Below are 17,115 nucleotides of genomic sequence, written 5' to 3'. Positions count from 1 at the left end.
CCAAAGCAGACAGCACCCACCCTTTCTCCACAAGATGACCAAAGTCGCATTACAGCTCCAGGCTCCAATCAACTTCAAGACCTACCACACAAAGTAGGATCTCCTAGAGCATCCTTCCTGATTGATAACAGGCCATCAGACTCGGAAACTCCCAGCACATTGCATAGCAACAAGTACTGTCCAGGAGAGAAGAACAACAAGTGCTCTACCAGCTCAGCCTCTTCCCAAAATAAGGACCAGGGGCTCTTTCAGTCCAGTTAGAATAAAAAAAACACTCTTGCAAAAAGCAGATCCTTCTGTAAACTCTATGTATAGAATATACAGAGAATATACATTATTTCAACCAGCTACCTGTCCTTCAAGCTTGACCTAACTCAGCATAAAATACAGAAGCCCCCATTGCAATGGAACCTGAAGCAGAAAGTCAGCTTCTGATCCGGAACAGGGCAGCATCTGGACACAGGGAACCGTGAGAGGCTAATAATACTCAGTGATTATTACAGTTCCTTTCATCATTTGATTTGCTCTCAGTCTGACTGCAGAAGCAGAAAGGGAATTCTACCTCATCCATTAACCTGGAAAGCAAGGCAAGATGTGCAGCAACAAATAAAACCAGTAAGAAGCAGCTAGAGGAAACACAACGATCTTTGCTTTTAATGAGACAGCCCCTTGTCCCCCCCATCTTTGGAAACAGTTAAACCAATTACATCTCTTACCTGTACGGTTCCAGAGTCCTGTGGCCGTAATACAAAGCTTCTTCCCACGATTCAAGGTTAATACAGGCATCCATGGCACAGTCAAGCATTTTCAGCTGATAAATATTTGTGTCTGGAAGACGACCCACATTGCCGCTCAAGAGATTCTGGCATCTTGCCAGAACCTGCTCCCAGTCTGTTATTAGCCTTAGTTAAAGAAATATCTCTAATCAAACAAAAATACAAGTTCTAAATGTTGTTATCAAGGAGTAAGAGCTACAGGGCATTAAGATAAAAAAGCTGCCACCATTCCAGACTCAATTCCTGAAAACATACTTGAACTCAGGAGTGGTAGCTTAGGTAACTATGCTTCGTTTACATTTAGAAAAACAATTTCTAAAGAAGGCAGTACTTCAGCAATAAAGAGTAAAAGAAAGATGACAAAATGGAAGGATACAAATTAAAATTCAAATACTTTTTATTTAGCTGCTGAAACATTATTACTTACTTAAGATACGCCTCCAAATCTTACATCCAAGGGCAAGGACCCATGGAAAAGAGTCTTAACAAAATGCCTCAGCAGCTAAAAAAAGAAAAAAATGTATTTTTTATATATTAAAACAATGAGACACACTTTTAAGCTGCCCAAGATTTTGTTTAGAATTCTCATGAAATTAGAACCTTTTCTTGAAATGAATTAATCTTCTATCTCCCTGAAACAGTTGTAAAGAGCATTGTTTTATTTTTTTCAAGTACAGCTGCATGTGTCATGCATGAGGAAGAAAAGCATTGTAGTTCTGCTATCTGACTGCAGTTTGGGTTTAAGGATCCTGGCAGTAAAGAAAATGTGTACCTCCATTGCTACAAGAAGATATTTTGTGTGTTTGGGAGAGAGGAAAAGTAAGCTGGACCCTGCATTCACTTTAGTTGGATATTCCTAACCACAAATCACTTATTTTCATTACATTCCACACTGATCTGACTTCTCTGTAGAGCAGATTCTTCTCGCTCTGACCACACCTAAGCTGAATACCAATACTCCCAGATTTTAAGTGAGTACTGTCATCTGGGACTTTATAGGAGTCCCAGAATGCAAGTAGTCTAAACACCAAAAAGATACCATATACACCAGTAAGAACAAATGAAATAATAATAACAACAAAATAGACTTATAGTATGAGAAGTAATAGCATTGTTTGCATCACAGCCTTTTCCACACAATCAGCTCAAGGAAGTTCAGCAGTTACCTTCATGACATAACTGAAAATACTATTCCCCCCACTCCAGCAATGGATTTCAGTGTACAACGATTACCCTGTGATGAAGTAACGAGTCCTTCTTGAACATGGGAATATTTACATACTTAAATTTAAGTATGTGACCACTCATGGCTGGGCCAGGATTTATAACATGGTTGTTACAAGGCTAAACTAATTATTTGTGAATTGCTCTCATGCCCTTGGATTGAAAGACCCATATAAGGGAAGGAATGTGTTATTATAAAATTGCACCTTAACCTTTGTATCTCTGGCAAACATCCATGTATTCTTTACAACTGATTAAGGACAGACAAACAGAAGAATGAGGGATATTATTTCCACTTGATACAATTTTTGTAGAAAGTACAAAGCACTGACATTCTTGAAAGATTACCATTTTAGCTGATGCATAGTATTAGCCTGTCTGCTTTTATTTCTCATTATACTGCTTTGTTCCCTCAGTAGCATCTAACAGCAACTGTGCTATATTGCAAAACCTGATGGGACCCAATTTTCAGGTATATAAATTGCAAATTAGAAAACCCTCTATCAGTGCAACAGGACTAAAGAGAAGATGGCTGTCTGTATCTGCCGAAGACTAGCTCCTCCAGGAGCTCTGCTACTGTGTGGCCTGAGATGTAGAGGAATCCCTTTCTCCACCATAATCCCCTTGCACTGGGCTTTAGCATCTCAGTTTGTCTGCCTAAACTGCAATTTGGGCCTAAGACAGTTCACTCACACCTATTGCTTTAGGTTCTCTAACTGCAGCTTTAGCATTACAACACTGCACCAGCTATCATCAGTCACTCAGATTTTGGAAGGCACTAACTTTCTCAACTGTAGGAACTGTTAGTTAATTTGCTAAAAAAAACCCCAAAAACAACACACACACATTTGCAGAAACTAATGATGGCGTGCTTCAGTCAGCAAGCAAGATTTTCTATTTGTTCTTGGCAAGCAGACAAATACCAGGCTCCCTCGTCAGGTACTGCACTTAGCACCGCATGCCAATTAGCACCGGTGCTGTGGCAAAGATGACACATCCCAAATAGCCCCGTTCCTGAGAACAAAAGCCGCACAGACAACAAGGACTTATTTTTTTCAAGCAGCCCTGATACCTTTTTACTACAACGTGTTTGACTTATTTTTAAGTATCAGTTAAATCAGCCATCTTAATTAAAGCCACTAGCAAAATTCAGGAGGTGCAATTTCTCCTGAAATTAAGCATAGGAACGTTAAATAGGACCAGTGTTTGGGCTCCATTCTTTTGGTATAAAAATGATTGCAACTGCACGTTGCATATCTATAACTTAACTTTCAGGTTAAAACCCGGGCCCTGAAGTACAACTGGATGCCTGAAGATGTATTTCAGCATTGTCTTTCTCAATCCAGTGATTACAGAGGGACTTAAAGCAGACTAGAAACTATATGAAAATTAAAGTTAGACGAGATGAGTGTTTCCCTTTTGCTAACAAATTAATCTCTCTGGATTAGAAAGAAACAAACCCAGTTAGGGTGTGGGTTTGTTTTTTTTTTTGTTACAATAAAAATTGTGATCATTTGTTTCCAGTCTGGAATATCACTATGCAAACATGTTTCTTATGCTGCTGAAAAGTAAAACTGGAAGATTTAATTCTCTCTAGCTCCAGAGAAAGGCCATGTTTCTGAAAATGGTAAGGCATCTTGCTACAATAGGCCAGGTTTGCAGTCAGTGAAATCCCACTGAACAGACTAAGATGAGAGGGATCAATATATTCAGCCTTCTAGAGAAAATCTGCACCTCTCTTCTACTCATCTTTTCTTGGCTTTTGCTGTATACTAATTGTTTTAATTAGATTGAATATCTGCATGATGGCCGTCAGGCTCCAGTTCTGTTTATTAGTGCAAGATCATCTCATTCAATTTGCTTAATTATCAATTATTATTATATATTATTATTATAACATATTATAATGATTCTGTAATGTTTGCAGTGAACCTGACTGATTATATTCTTGTTATTGTCACTGCTGTGTGAAGAATGAGAACCTGGAAATGTTCACAATGGGACTAATGGGATAAGGAATTTAACAACATTCAGATTAAGCTTTATTTCATTTAGAAGTGGATTTATCTGAAGTGATGGGCTGTGACGGCAGAAGTCTAAACCTGAGCCAAAATACCCCTTCACATCCCAGGTACCTGTTACGCCTGCCACAAAGCAGTTCCAGGCCAAGCAATCAGAGACTCTATTATTATTAACACAATTAAGAATATTACACATTTTTAACATCAAATGAATGAAAAATACATTTTAAAACCACATAAAAACATAAATCTTTACGAAACAAATCTCAACAGATGAACTGCATAGCAAGGGTCTCTCCAGATTTTTTTTGCAACCGAATGACAGACTGCAGCCTGCCACTGAAAGGATACCTTCTTTTGATTTTGGATATTTTACTTCATTTACAGCATCTCTGACTTCTTTCCAGGCACGCTGGTCACCGGCCAATTTCTCAGCATCCTGGTTGACGGAAACAAAAGCATTTGATGAGAAAAACAGTAAACTGAGAATACGCAGTAGGGCTGAAAAACACTAAAAAAATTACATTGATGAAAGCTACTTGTGGGGATTGTGTCACCGGGTTTTTTTAAATGCACAAAAAAATCATTTCACCTGGCATTAGTACTCATCCTGTGTTTGTAAGCAAATGAGATGATTTCAAGAAAAATGAATGCACACTTGGAAACAATAAATACTCAAACCAGACATTATGTTTGCCACAAGAACTATGATCAACCAGAAAAGAAAAATAATAGCATGTGATTTTTAATATTAAAATGCATTAAGCAGATCAAATTCTCTCAAAAACCTGCTACCTAATACTTCATAGAGCCTCAACCACAGTGCAGAAAGGATTTAGCAAATAATTTTGATTAACCATGTGGTGATTATAGACTTTATAAACAGTGGGAGGCTACCTTCATCTATTACAGTTACCAGCATGAGCTTGCAGGAGAAGTCTAGTAGTCAGAAAAAGCTGAACTTCAGTTTTGTTTTTTAACTCATTGCTATTTCTTCCCTACTCCATCTGATTCCATAAACAGCTATATTTTCCCATTGCTTTGTCATAAAGAAGGCAAAAATGATTAATGGCTAGAGCAGTAGCAGAAAGTTTCCCTTTTCAACTCTCTAGCAGTTAGTAACTGCACCTTAGGCAAACCACTTGGAACAAATTTATTAAAGCATCCACAGACACGGTTAAGCATCCTGAAGGATTTCCAAAAGCATCTAGATATTCAATTTCCATCGCCATAAGCACTTAAATACCTTTAAAAATCTGGCCTTTAAGACACTGCAGTTCATTACCTCTCCCTCCTTATAAAAGGCCCTCACAAAAGAATTTTGTAAGTACAAATTCTTGCAGGAGTATTATAAATACAGTTAAAAAAATTAAAAAATAATAAAAAAATCAGCCTTCAGGAGGGCTGGAGGTCTGGAGATGAACAGGGAAGGTGTGTGAAAACCTAACCAAGCACTTAGTAACCAACAGATGCTCACTGGGCATCGCAGGAGTACCTCTGTTTAAAAGCCTGTAACCTGTATCTGTCTAGAACTCCATAATTTTCTTCTTTTACTGCTCCTTATTTACCATAAATTCAGACCCAAAAAAACCTTACAGTAAGAATCAGCCCTCACTTTCACATTTCATATGCAGTTTTGTCTTTCCATTTGCTCCTGCTCCATGCAAGAGCAGACCTCTGTATTCCTGGGCTGATTAAATCAAGAATAAATCCAGATTGGTCTCAGCTGCCCCACCATTCCGTGAGGGCCTTATACAGGGAGGGCAGCCCGGCCCTGCTGCATATCATGTGTCCTTCCCCCACAATCGGTTCTGTTATCACAAAGATCCCCTGGAAATCACTCTGTGGATAGCTGAATTTGCCACAGGAAGGCATAAGGTGAATGTTAAGACAAAGAAGCTCATACTGTATCAATGTTACCAGCACAATTAATGTGCATACCTAGCCCTCTAACAGCTTAGTGACAGACTTACGCTGAATCCGTTAGCTCCAATGTAACCTCCACCAGTTTTTATGGGACTACATCTGTTTCCCAACTTAGCCTGAGAACCTGATACAATCTGTCTCTAAAACATCTTTTAGAGACTGATCAAGCCCTGCTCAGTGATTAAGCTAAAAAAATATCTGGCCTGTAAGATACTAATAATGATGTCTGTGAAACTTTAGGTTTAAGGAGCTACCAAAAAAGAACAATTCTCTTAAGAATTTTTTTCCCTATCTTTTCCCACCAGCCCAAGTATAATTCTCAGTATTTCTGTAACATGTTGTAAGCCTTACAATTAAAACCTCAGAAATGTGGGAATTGGGACAGATTTATAGGTGAAAGAACAAAAACAACCATACACCAAGTTGCAGGCCAATGACTGATGCATCATTAGGGCTAACTTTAAACACAGAGGGACCGATGGATGAATCGGGTTAAGGTATTCATTGACATGGGATTAATCTTTCTCCTGTGCAGTCTTTTGAGTCTCATTGTCTTCTAGCATTTCATTAACACCACAAAGCAGTGCAAGGTAGGGATTGCATCTACCCTTTACACTAGCACATAGGGCTAAGTCAACACTGGCTTCAGACTCAGGTAGTGTCTGAGGGACATACCAGGGAGTGTCTGTTGGCCCAGTAATCTCCCAGCCCTCTCCAGAATCACGCTCCTTATCCCTTTTGTAAGAGACTTTAGGATGGAGGGATTTAAGTCACAGGTTTCAACGCTTTCTGTGTTCTCAAGGTGAGGCATTTTGGGGATTGGCCCACACAGGAACAAGCAAACACCTGGCTAGCTGGGCCTTTTACACCTGTACTGTTCTTCACCTGATTTCTACCCACTAAAGAAGTCCTGTCCTTTCCTAAACACTCCTGTTCACGTCAGGGAGGCCTCTTCCAAACCAGCAGCCAGGCAGCGACTGCAAAACAACTCTGCAAAACAAGCCCTCCTTGTCACCACTGGCAACACTTCAGCCTTCCAGCCCAATAAGCTTTTTCCAAGTAAGTTGTTTCTCTCCCTTGGACAATGCCTTGAAAGTCACGGCCATGTGATATGACTCAGCCAGCTAAAAATACAAAGCTGCCTTGGCGTTTGAATTATGGAAATAATTGAAGTGATTACTAGTTATGCTGAACTGTTTAATTTAATCTAAGAGCATGGCAGTAACAGCTATGGGAGATTTAGCTTTCCACAGAGTAACACTCATTCAAAGCATCCCTTTTCAGAACATGTTCCCAGTCAAACCTCCAGGTGTGCAGAGCTGCCAACAATAAAGGAAGACAGGCTTTTTTGTGTGTGGAAAAGGAGAACCCTCGCTGAAGAAAAGGAAGAGGCTTTTGAAAATGAAGAGTTAGCAGCTTGGGCCTAATTATCTTCCTTATTTCTAACGTTGAAACTAAACATAAGAGTTTGTTCTTCAGAACAAAAAAATATTTGTGTCTCGGACTAAATAATAATTAGACTAGAGAACCTAGCCACAAAAATGCATTACAACGTCGCGATGGCTGAAACTGGCACGCTTTACAAATCAGCTTTCACACATAGAGACGTGCTGGAGAAAACTGAGAGTGGATGTGTTGAAGGCTCATGGGGATGGTAGAAAAGACAGCTGCAAGCCGTGCTTTCCCATGTCAAGAACACAAGCTTGCAACACTCTTAGTAACACAGGTGCAACCCACCGGCGGCAGAAGCGTCACTGGATGTGCTTGCTGAACCCACAATCTAGGGCGCAAGAAAGAGAAAATTGACCCTGTGATTTATTTTGAGCAATTATTCCAGATGCCAGATGGTTCCAGCACCTAATTTCCAATTACTCCAAGCATGCGCAGGGGAAAGTTGTTCGTTAAAAGGTAAGTTAACATGCAACAGTACCATATCAATTCTCTCTCTGTTTTCTTCCAATACCATGGCAGGTGCTGCTACAGCTTTCTTGATAAAACACACCTGGAGATTCATCTTCTTAACATTGAAGCTTTCTAGAAATCTCCATGGACTGCCTACCTCTTGGACTACTTACCCCTGGCTGCTTAGACCTGTGCTTCTAATCCTTTAGACAGAACAATTTTCTAGCTCTTCTAGTAAAACAAGCTATAAACTAAACTCTTCACACCTGACACTTCGCAAAAGAAGGACACTGTTTACCTTCACATCTTCTTGAACTTAGTTCGGGTGTACAAACCATGAAGGCTCACCTACATAATTCAACCAGATGAAATTCTGCTCTTGAAATGTGCAAATGCAAAATATTCTGTGAAGCACAATTTTCCTGCCATAAAAACCATCTTTCCTCCATAAATTTCACAATAATTTTGCTATATAAAAGATTCAAGAACAAGATTATTTTCTTTACTATTTGCTTGAACACCGTAATTTCTATAGCTTGTAGATCAGAAGAACGTTAGTTGTTGTTTTTCTTTCAGAATACTTCCAGCTTTTATATCTAATGACTTTCCAGACTTTCAAAGGCACTCATTGCAATCTATATTTCAAGAGCCTGAGAACAGACACTATCAGCTTTGCCCGGTGCATCCTGTAAATGCTCATAAAAATAGTTTGTGGTACACAACATACCACTAATTGTCAATATTTGCTTTAAATATTACAGTTTTCCACAGTTTAGGTTCCATTAGTGACACTTGTAAAAATGACGTTATAACCACTTATAACAGAAGAGAGGGAAATAAGAAAACCAGAGGGTATCTGGTGAGGATTATCATCTGTTTGCTTAGTGATCAAATGTAAAATGTTCTGCTGTTCTGGCTTTAAGTGATACAAAGATTTACTATAAAAGCATCGTCTCCTGAAACAATTACAGACATCAGCCACCACAGAGATAAGCATTTGAAAATGTTCACCTGTTCCATTCCCTCTTATTCCTTTGCTCCCACGTTGTTTGTAGGAAGTTCTCTCCCTATCTCTTCTGCTGTTCTACTGTCCTGAACACACCCCATCCTTAACTGAACTCTCCTTTGAAAGGAGTATAATCTTCAAAGGACAGATAGATCTTTCTCTTCCCTTCTTGTTGCTTTATACTACATTTCTTTCCCTGTCTGCTCTTGTTTCTTACACTTCCTAAAAGCACTCCTTACCTACTCATTTCAAGCACCACTGCTTTTACACACAAAGTTAGCAGCCAGTGTTGCTACCCCAACTTTTAAAATCCTGGATGTTAAAAGATTCCCAGACAGGCATAACCTCTGAGAGAAGATACCACTCTCACCAAAACAAGCATACGCCAACCAGCAGCATCACTGCCCTCTGCCCAAACACACTCCCACAGCCCCAACGCTGCTCATCTGTAATGCACTGCACCTCCGAAAATCTCCTGAACATTGAAAAGGTTGATTAAGGGCAATTCCTCTTTTCATACTTAGGCGAAAGGATGGAAATAGGAGATGGATTTTCTGTCCTCTCTACAAAGTTCAACTTTCTCCTTCTTACAGATGGAGGTAGAGAAACAAGCCAGAGATTTGCTGTGGAGAGGAACTGTGAAGCACTCCTACACCTCTTTTTCTTCTTCCCAGCCTTCCTCCTACACCAGGCAGATCCAAGGGCATCCTCATTATGTGCTTTTCTCCAGTGTTTAGGTATCCAGTCCCACATAGGCAGAAACAAGCAAAGCTTTGTAGGGGGTATGGGCGTGCCAGGATGCTCTGAGAGGAGTAAAAAACAAGGTCTAAAGTTTTCCATGACCAGTATCTTCTCTTCTAAATACACAAATGGAATACAATAGTGTCATGTAAACACAAGCAAATGTCATTTTTACAATGGTAAAAGCTTATAGACCGTAGTTCAGCCAGAAATTCAGGGTTTAATATGAAATATTATTGGGTATGATAATTTTGCAAGAGACAAAAATCCCACTAAATAATCATAACAGTTCCTTCTGGACACAAAATCTATGACTACATAATGATAATCCTATGAGACAGCAGCATCTGATTCTGTTCTTGTTCTCTTTTTTGTGGAGGCTTTAAAAACATCTTTGAACAAGGAGTTTTCTTGGCTGTAATATTTTAACACTTTAAAAGCTACGGATACATCAAAAATCTGAACATTTCATATAAATTGCTGACCATGACTTATGATTTGCTGAACTTCTAAAAATGTAAGTGGCAACTACAGCTGTGCATCTGACAGAACAATTCTGACCAGCCTGATAGGTTCAAATCGAAAGAGGTTTCCTTGGGTTTTGTTTGAAGAAGGTGTCAGAAGAGTTCAGACACCTTTAAATTAGGGCATGACATTTTAAATCAGATTTCTGTTACATTATGCCCTGAAAGCATAAATAACAATTTTCTATTTCTGATCCTATTTAGAAGTGCAGGAACTACTGAATGTGTGTTTCTAGTAAACTCAGTAACTCATTGTTTTATACTTGGCAGCAAAAAGAAAGCATTACATGAGTAGAAGATACCGCAGATCTCCTGAAGACTCACTTCGAGTAAAGGTAAAGAAAAATGCAGTAAGGAAATGTGATATGGACAGCGCTACACTGCAGCTAAACTGAATTTGTGACTTTTGAGTGCTTTAGAGCAAACAGGGTACAAGAACCTGCTGGGCAGTCACAGGTGCCTGCAGCTACCGGCACAGCAAGAGAAAGCACACTTGACTGGTTTCCCAAAATATCTGAGGTCATCTCTTATAAAACATGTGACGTTTTTCTCATTGTCATACATCATTTGTGCTCAACTTTGAAGCCACAGTTTTGTGACGGGACAGCAGTTTGTCATAGGGGACTGTGTAGCTGAAGAGAAGCGTATGCTCCCTGGGAAGCACTGGCTGCTGTGAAGCGAACTGTGGTACTAGAGGTTGGCTCCACACTGAAGTCTGGGCTGGATTTATATTTGTGTACTGGATGCAATTTAAACTCAGAAACAAAGACCCCTCATCCCTTATTTTGAGGGCTGCGGCTTATAGAAGCCTACAGCTTCAGCTGAGGTTTTCACTCACCTTCCCTCTTGTGAATGTACTTTGTTAAGAACGACGAGTGTGTGAAACGATCAGCGCAAAGAGCCCTGTCATGATTCAAGGTTTATATGTGATTTCTGAAGTTTAGAAAGCTCCCCTGCCCTGCCCAATGAAAAATAATGCCAGCTCTGTATATGCCAGTTCAGCTATCCTTCCCAAGCCACACTAGGTCATCCTCACCAGATGCTGAGCTGTCACGACGAAGAGAAGACCTTGTGTCTCGTGTCATACAGCTCTGGACAGGGTGGCACATGGCAATTTCAAAGCTACTCTGTCTGCAGACAAAACAAACGTTATGTTCCCTGTGAGGCTGTTGGGAGGGGGGTCGAACCCAACTTCTGAACAAATTGAATTTGTACTTTTTATTTTTGAGTTCTGAAAGTAAAATAAGACACATTGCAGTTGGGTGCTGTATCGCGCTGTGCGGTACATTGCTCAGTATTAGGCAGGCTGCATTACCTCACAGAACTGATATCAGCTCTTCATGGATTACTGACTCTGCTGTCTGGAAGTGGGTAACAACTACAGGCTAGTAATACTATAAATTGTACAGGTATTGGAAAATTTAACAGTTGCTCACACCATTCACGCTTAAGTGCTCTACTCAGGCCTTCAAATCAAGATGAAGGTTTCCCCAGACCCAGCATACAATTAGTGCAAAAAACCAAGGACCTTCACATGGCAGTATGAATAGCCTCTCCTTAACATTATTCAACTTAGTTACAACATCACAATATTTACTCAGAAATTTAAAAGGAGGCATCAGAGACAACTGTGGAAAGTTTATTAAAATGAGATATTTTAATAAAGAGAAAATTAAGATCAGCAAGTCCATTTTAAGAAGTCTGTCCAATAAAATTAAATGGGTCTAAGATAAGTCTATCCCAATAACATCTTATATTTATTTAGGTCTTAAAGCATAAGGTAACAGAGGAGACCAATAGTTCTCAACCTGCCCAGCTGCCAGGCTCACAGTTCTGCACCCCAAAAATTGTAATTGCATTTCTGTTAGACTCATACTCCACTCTTACCCACTGCAATCCCACTTCAGCTATTAACTTCTGCAATTTTTATAGACACACACATTTTTAAACAGCCTTTTCAAAGATCACTGCATCTGTATATTGTATGTTACAGAGGAAATCTCATAAGTGTTTTATAGTGAAGCAAACTGACATCCCTCTTCCTACTGACTCCGCTGCTTATAGATTCAAGGGTCACATTCAGCTTCTTTGCCAGAGGAGAACACAATGTTTTCCATTTCTGTTCGGATACCCACGCTGAGATTCATATGACCAAATGGAGACATTTGGGCTACTCTTCTATTTGACAGTGAAGAAGCAGCACTCTCAGGGTGTAATTTGGATCATCCTCAAGCAGGCATCTAAAACATGGCAGATGAATGTGTGTTAAATTTTTCTCCATTTTATCCACAAAGGAGGTCTAGAGTCACTAGCTCAGATGCCAGCCTTTACACTGTAGCTGTCTGAGATTTGGTGAAATAAATCATAGCTGTAGATCCCAATCTCAAATGTGGAACGTGTTCTACCTTTGCAGTGGCGGCACATTTTATTTCAATAGGTCTAATCTACTAAGCGATTCCAGATTCTCTATTATTTACCTATCTGCATAAATGTTTATTGTTCTCTCAGTCTTTGTCACCCATGAATTTAACTGGCAACGATTTTGTAGTTACTTCCAATTCATTCATGAAAATGCTGGGTACTGTAGAAACAGGGTTATTATGGACACAGTCTGCAACTATTTGGTAAGCATTATATATAACTGATGATTATGGTGATTTAATGTGTAAGTGTGTTGTCAGAACAATCTTTAGAGTGTATATATAGAGTGTATATGTAGAAATTCCTGTAATAAGAGAGAAGACACCAAAATAACTCAAAGCTCTCATTAGTCTCAAACATCACACACTTTTCAAAGACCAATAATGCTCACAGACCAAGTGCATTTATTAAAGTTTTTTTTCTATTTTGCATGCACTCTTTGTGATAAAAACCTAGGCAAATAACATTACAGACAGTATTTCCTCTCTCAAAAAGCAGCACAGAAGGATACTAGGCTACTTAGCAAGAAAGCAAGACAGTATCTAAAGAGATCTGACAAAATATAAATAATACACGGTGCTAAGCAGTTACCTTCACCATAGCATCTTGCCTGGACCTGGAGACCCTTCAAACAAGAGGCACGTGCATTTGATACATTCTGAAGCCATTTCAGTTAAGTGCTGGTCATTCTGGTTGCTGACCAAAACATTTCCCGTATTTATTCCTAAAACTAGGTCCCTTAAATACTACTACTCCTTTTGTTGGAAAAGAAGTCATAATTACACAAGGGCTATCCTAATTCTTTTCATTGCCCTTCCTCCCTACTGCATTACAACCCCCCTTGTGCCACACACAGCTTGGGTGCCTGGGGACAATAAGTATTCTGCAAGCCCAAGACCCCAAACCCTACTTCCCAGTCAGGACGATGGAGGTTGTGGTTTATTCCATGAGCCACAGGACTGAGTTTTGTGCCTGTGACAGCACTGCCTTTATAAACCTACTAATTTCAGGAGCTTAGAGCTGACTGCAAAATTCCCAGCCCAGCTGCATATGTTACAAGCTGAAATAAAAATTGATTGGACCATGGGAAGAGCAATAAATAGAAATTCACTATTAACTCATAAAAGCCAGAGGATGGGAGGAAGGGAGGAAAAGCAAAGCAAAGTACTTACATCTTAGCATCAGACAACTAAGGCCTTATGCCAGACCACCCAAAAATTCTTGGCACGTTTGTAATTCCATTGTAATTTCCAGCATCAGTCAAAAAAACCCCTGTGGGTAATTCAGTTACCTGAGGTAGGATATTGTTCAGCCTAATCCCTAGCAACTGTGAGGCTGGTATTTCAGACTGCCTTAGACGTTACACATTTGTTCAGGCGATCTCTAGGTCTATCTTACCAAACAAACTGACAGCTATAAGGCAAATCTGCTTTATTCCTTAATTCTGCAACCCGTGGAGACACAGAGTGCCACTGAGGACATTTAGTGGCTCATAAGAGATATGTAGGTCAAAAATCCTCATAATATTTAGGTATTCACAACACATAATCCAATCCACATTCACCAGTGCACTGAAATATATACTTAAGTTTAAATGCATGCATAAATCCAATTAAAATCAATATTTATGTGAATGAGTAAATACTTCACTGAGGTGTAGTTATTTGTGTATCAAAACTCAATTTATGCTTCACTCATTGGAACAATTTGTGCCCATTGAATTATTGGTTCTAACTGAAGATATAGTGTCATGAAGTTAGATATTTATTTTGAACACGAATATCAAAATGATTTAATATCTTAATGCATGACATATCACATGAAAAAAATGGTAGCTATAGTAATTTTTTAAATGTATAATGCAATGCAATTTAACAATATATACTCCAGCATATGTTTTCTGAATGAATGGGTATGAAATACAGGGAATTTAAGGTTTAGAAAAGCACTTGCAACATGGTAAGATCATACACACGTTCGCTATACCTTAAAGTACTTGACAGAGTTCTAAAGTGAAAGTGGCAATTCCTGGAGTACTCATAAAAATTGAATGCCTAACTCACTAGCCTGTTGCTTGAATATTCCATGTCAATGCTCAAATCCACACTGAGCAGTCTCCAAGTGTTTTAAAGTCATGAATAAAAAAAGGTTGAATCCATTTTGTACAACTGCAGCTCTTAAGAGAGCACAGGATTTGGAATTTCCTCTCTAGAATTTTGCCAAAAAATTTGATCATCTCCCAGGCGAATGTTACTTTCATACAGTCAAAGGAGAGGTACGCAAATACTTTTAAAAGATGTAGTACAGTGTTTTAGTCATGTCATGGATGTCTACTTCGGAGAATTATTACTGACTATCCTTTAACTGACACCAATTTCAACCAGTGGAGGTTCTTCCAGTCTTCAGGGAAGCAGCTAGAAAAACTCCATAAGGCAAGTGAGTGCTTGAAACAAACTGTTTCCAGGACTTTCCCACTACTCTGTTATCCTGATTCAATAATACGGACATTTTACTTATTATCACAAAAAAAAAAAAAAAAAAAAAGGAAAAAAAGGAAAAAAAAAAAAAAAAGGAAAATGGCCACATTCCAGAGAGCAAAAAGAACATTCTCTAAAATCTTATAATTTCATGGAAATTATTATAAGACTCTTGAATATGTCTCCGGGCCTTTATTTACTGTTTGAATAGCTATCACGCAGCTGCCTCCTGCTGACTGCCGTTGTTTCAAGTTTTTATGTGCCTCAGTGATCAACGGTGATCGGCTGAGGTGATTCTGATCAAGGAGAGGCAGCCTAGATCAAAAAACACATACTGGAAGTTAGACATCTTGACTTACGTGGAAGCAGCCGTTTATGGGACACGCTGGAACAACATAATTTGGTGATGCATAACCTAAATTGGATTTCCAGTTTTATGAAACAGTTCACACTACTAGTGATCTATTTCTCTGTCTTCTGATAAGTACCCTCCACTAATTACTTCACTCATCACTTAAAAACAGACATACTGTTCTCCTGAAATATTTTTCGCAGGCAGATGGATGAGTGTCACCCTTCTGAAAAGCATGCTCTCTCAAGTCCTTTTTACAATTTCTTTTGCAGGTGGGGGTTTGGGGAAGGGGCGAAGCAGCTCACTTCACATGGATCCCCATCTTCATTAACCAAATACAATGTACTAGTAACTGAGCGTCACGGTATCTACCTCTCCTATACCAAATGTCTATAGATTCAAACTATATATATAAATATCATTAAGCAGTAGCTGGAATCATGTCATAAGCTTTCAAAGCTCAGAAGGACTCCTTTTGTGCACAGGAATGATGCGAACCTAATGTAAACTTGTACACTAGAAATATTTTGAGAGTAAAAAGTTAGTTGTCTAGGTATTGTCAAAGGAAGTGCAGAAAATTTACTTTATATCCAACGCTTGTCAGACCTGACTATGACAAATTCATGCCTTATCCTTTCCAAGGCAATATGATGCAGCAACGTATTTTTATTAATGATTGTGGTCAGATAAATCTTGGGCAGAACTGTGATACACTGTTTTACCAGGCTCCCCAGTTGGAATCACTGTTTGCAGTGTAATCAATGGCTTTCATACAACTCGCTGAGCAATCCTGTGGAAAATAACAGGACGCCCTGCAACAGGTCAACGAATTACACAGTCCTCTCGTGTAACTCACATGCCTGGAGTAAATTCAGTCTTCTCAAGCCTTTTATACAACACAAAGTGTCTATTCATGTCTAAAAATAAAGCTTACGTGCAAAATTTGTAACTACAGCTTTAGTTACTGCATTGTTATGTTACTAATTAAATTAATGGCAAGAAATTGATAAGGCGCATTGCTTACTATAGCAATATTTCAATTCAAGGCATTCAGTCTTCAGTTTTACAGTGGAAGTTTTACAGTGGGAGACCTTCAACAGGAGAGATACTTGAACCCAGAAAATTGAATCCCAGTCAGTCCAGAAAACCACAGTTTAAAGTTGTGTCGTCCCTTTTTCTCACTAAAATGGGATCTGAATTAAAATCTATCATATTTCAAGTAAATTACTTAATTTATGGGATTAAAAAAGACCAAACATTGTGCAGAGTAGAAGAAAGTGACTGATAAACAAATCAAGAAAAGGCATCAAAAAATCAAGCTTATTCCCTTAGGTACTACTGGTATTAGAAACCACTTTGTCAGGCTGAAACACACAAAACCTTACAGCAACCTCAGTGAAAGAGGATTCAGAGATTCAAGATCAGGTAAAGCAACGACTGGTTTCAATATATATTTAGAAACAAATTGTGAACTAGTCTCCCCAAAATCACTGCAGGAAAAGGTGTTTGGAAAATTGTCTGATCTAGTCTTATGTTTTAAATTGCTTTTCCTCAGCATATTCTCTCTTCTCTGTGTTTATTTTAGATTGCTAAGCCAAAGCAAGACTTTTCTTATTTCTGTTTATCATTCAGCAGAGACCAAATAGTGACTGCTATTAGGAATGACACCATCTGAAAAAAAGAAATCGTAACGGCAATACTGAGCTGTAACGACAGTGCCAAGGAAGCTGGGCAAGCAGGACCAG

The 17,115-nt window shown here is 39.0% G+C and overlaps 1 protein-coding gene across 2 annotated transcripts in view; it reads right to left on the bottom strand.

Moving 5' to 3' along the window:
• Positions 1–17,115, bottom strand: part of SMYD3 (SET and MYND domain containing 3) — a 419,807-nt gene that overhangs the window by 49,798 nt on the left and 352,894 nt on the right. For both annotated transcript variants that reach the window (XM_037392671.1, XM_037392672.1), the window contains 2 exons: positions 4,373–4,460; positions 717–891 (listed from right to left, as the gene is read on the bottom strand). In XM_037392671.1, the coding sequence (XP_037248568.1) occupies positions 717–891; positions 4,373–4,460 (263 nt within the window). The remainder of the gene's footprint in view (positions 1–716; positions 892–4,372; positions 4,461–17,115) is intronic.

The sequence above is a fragment of the Falco rusticolus genome, chromosome 6 (assembly GCF_015220075.1).
Source record: "Falco rusticolus isolate bFalRus1 chromosome 6, bFalRus1.pri, whole genome shotgun sequence".
Lineage (NCBI taxonomy): Eukaryota > Metazoa > Chordata > Aves > Falconiformes > Falconidae > Falco > Falco rusticolus.
The sequence above is the reverse complement of the archived record's forward strand: the minus strand, read 5'-3'. Positions and strand labels throughout refer to the sequence as shown.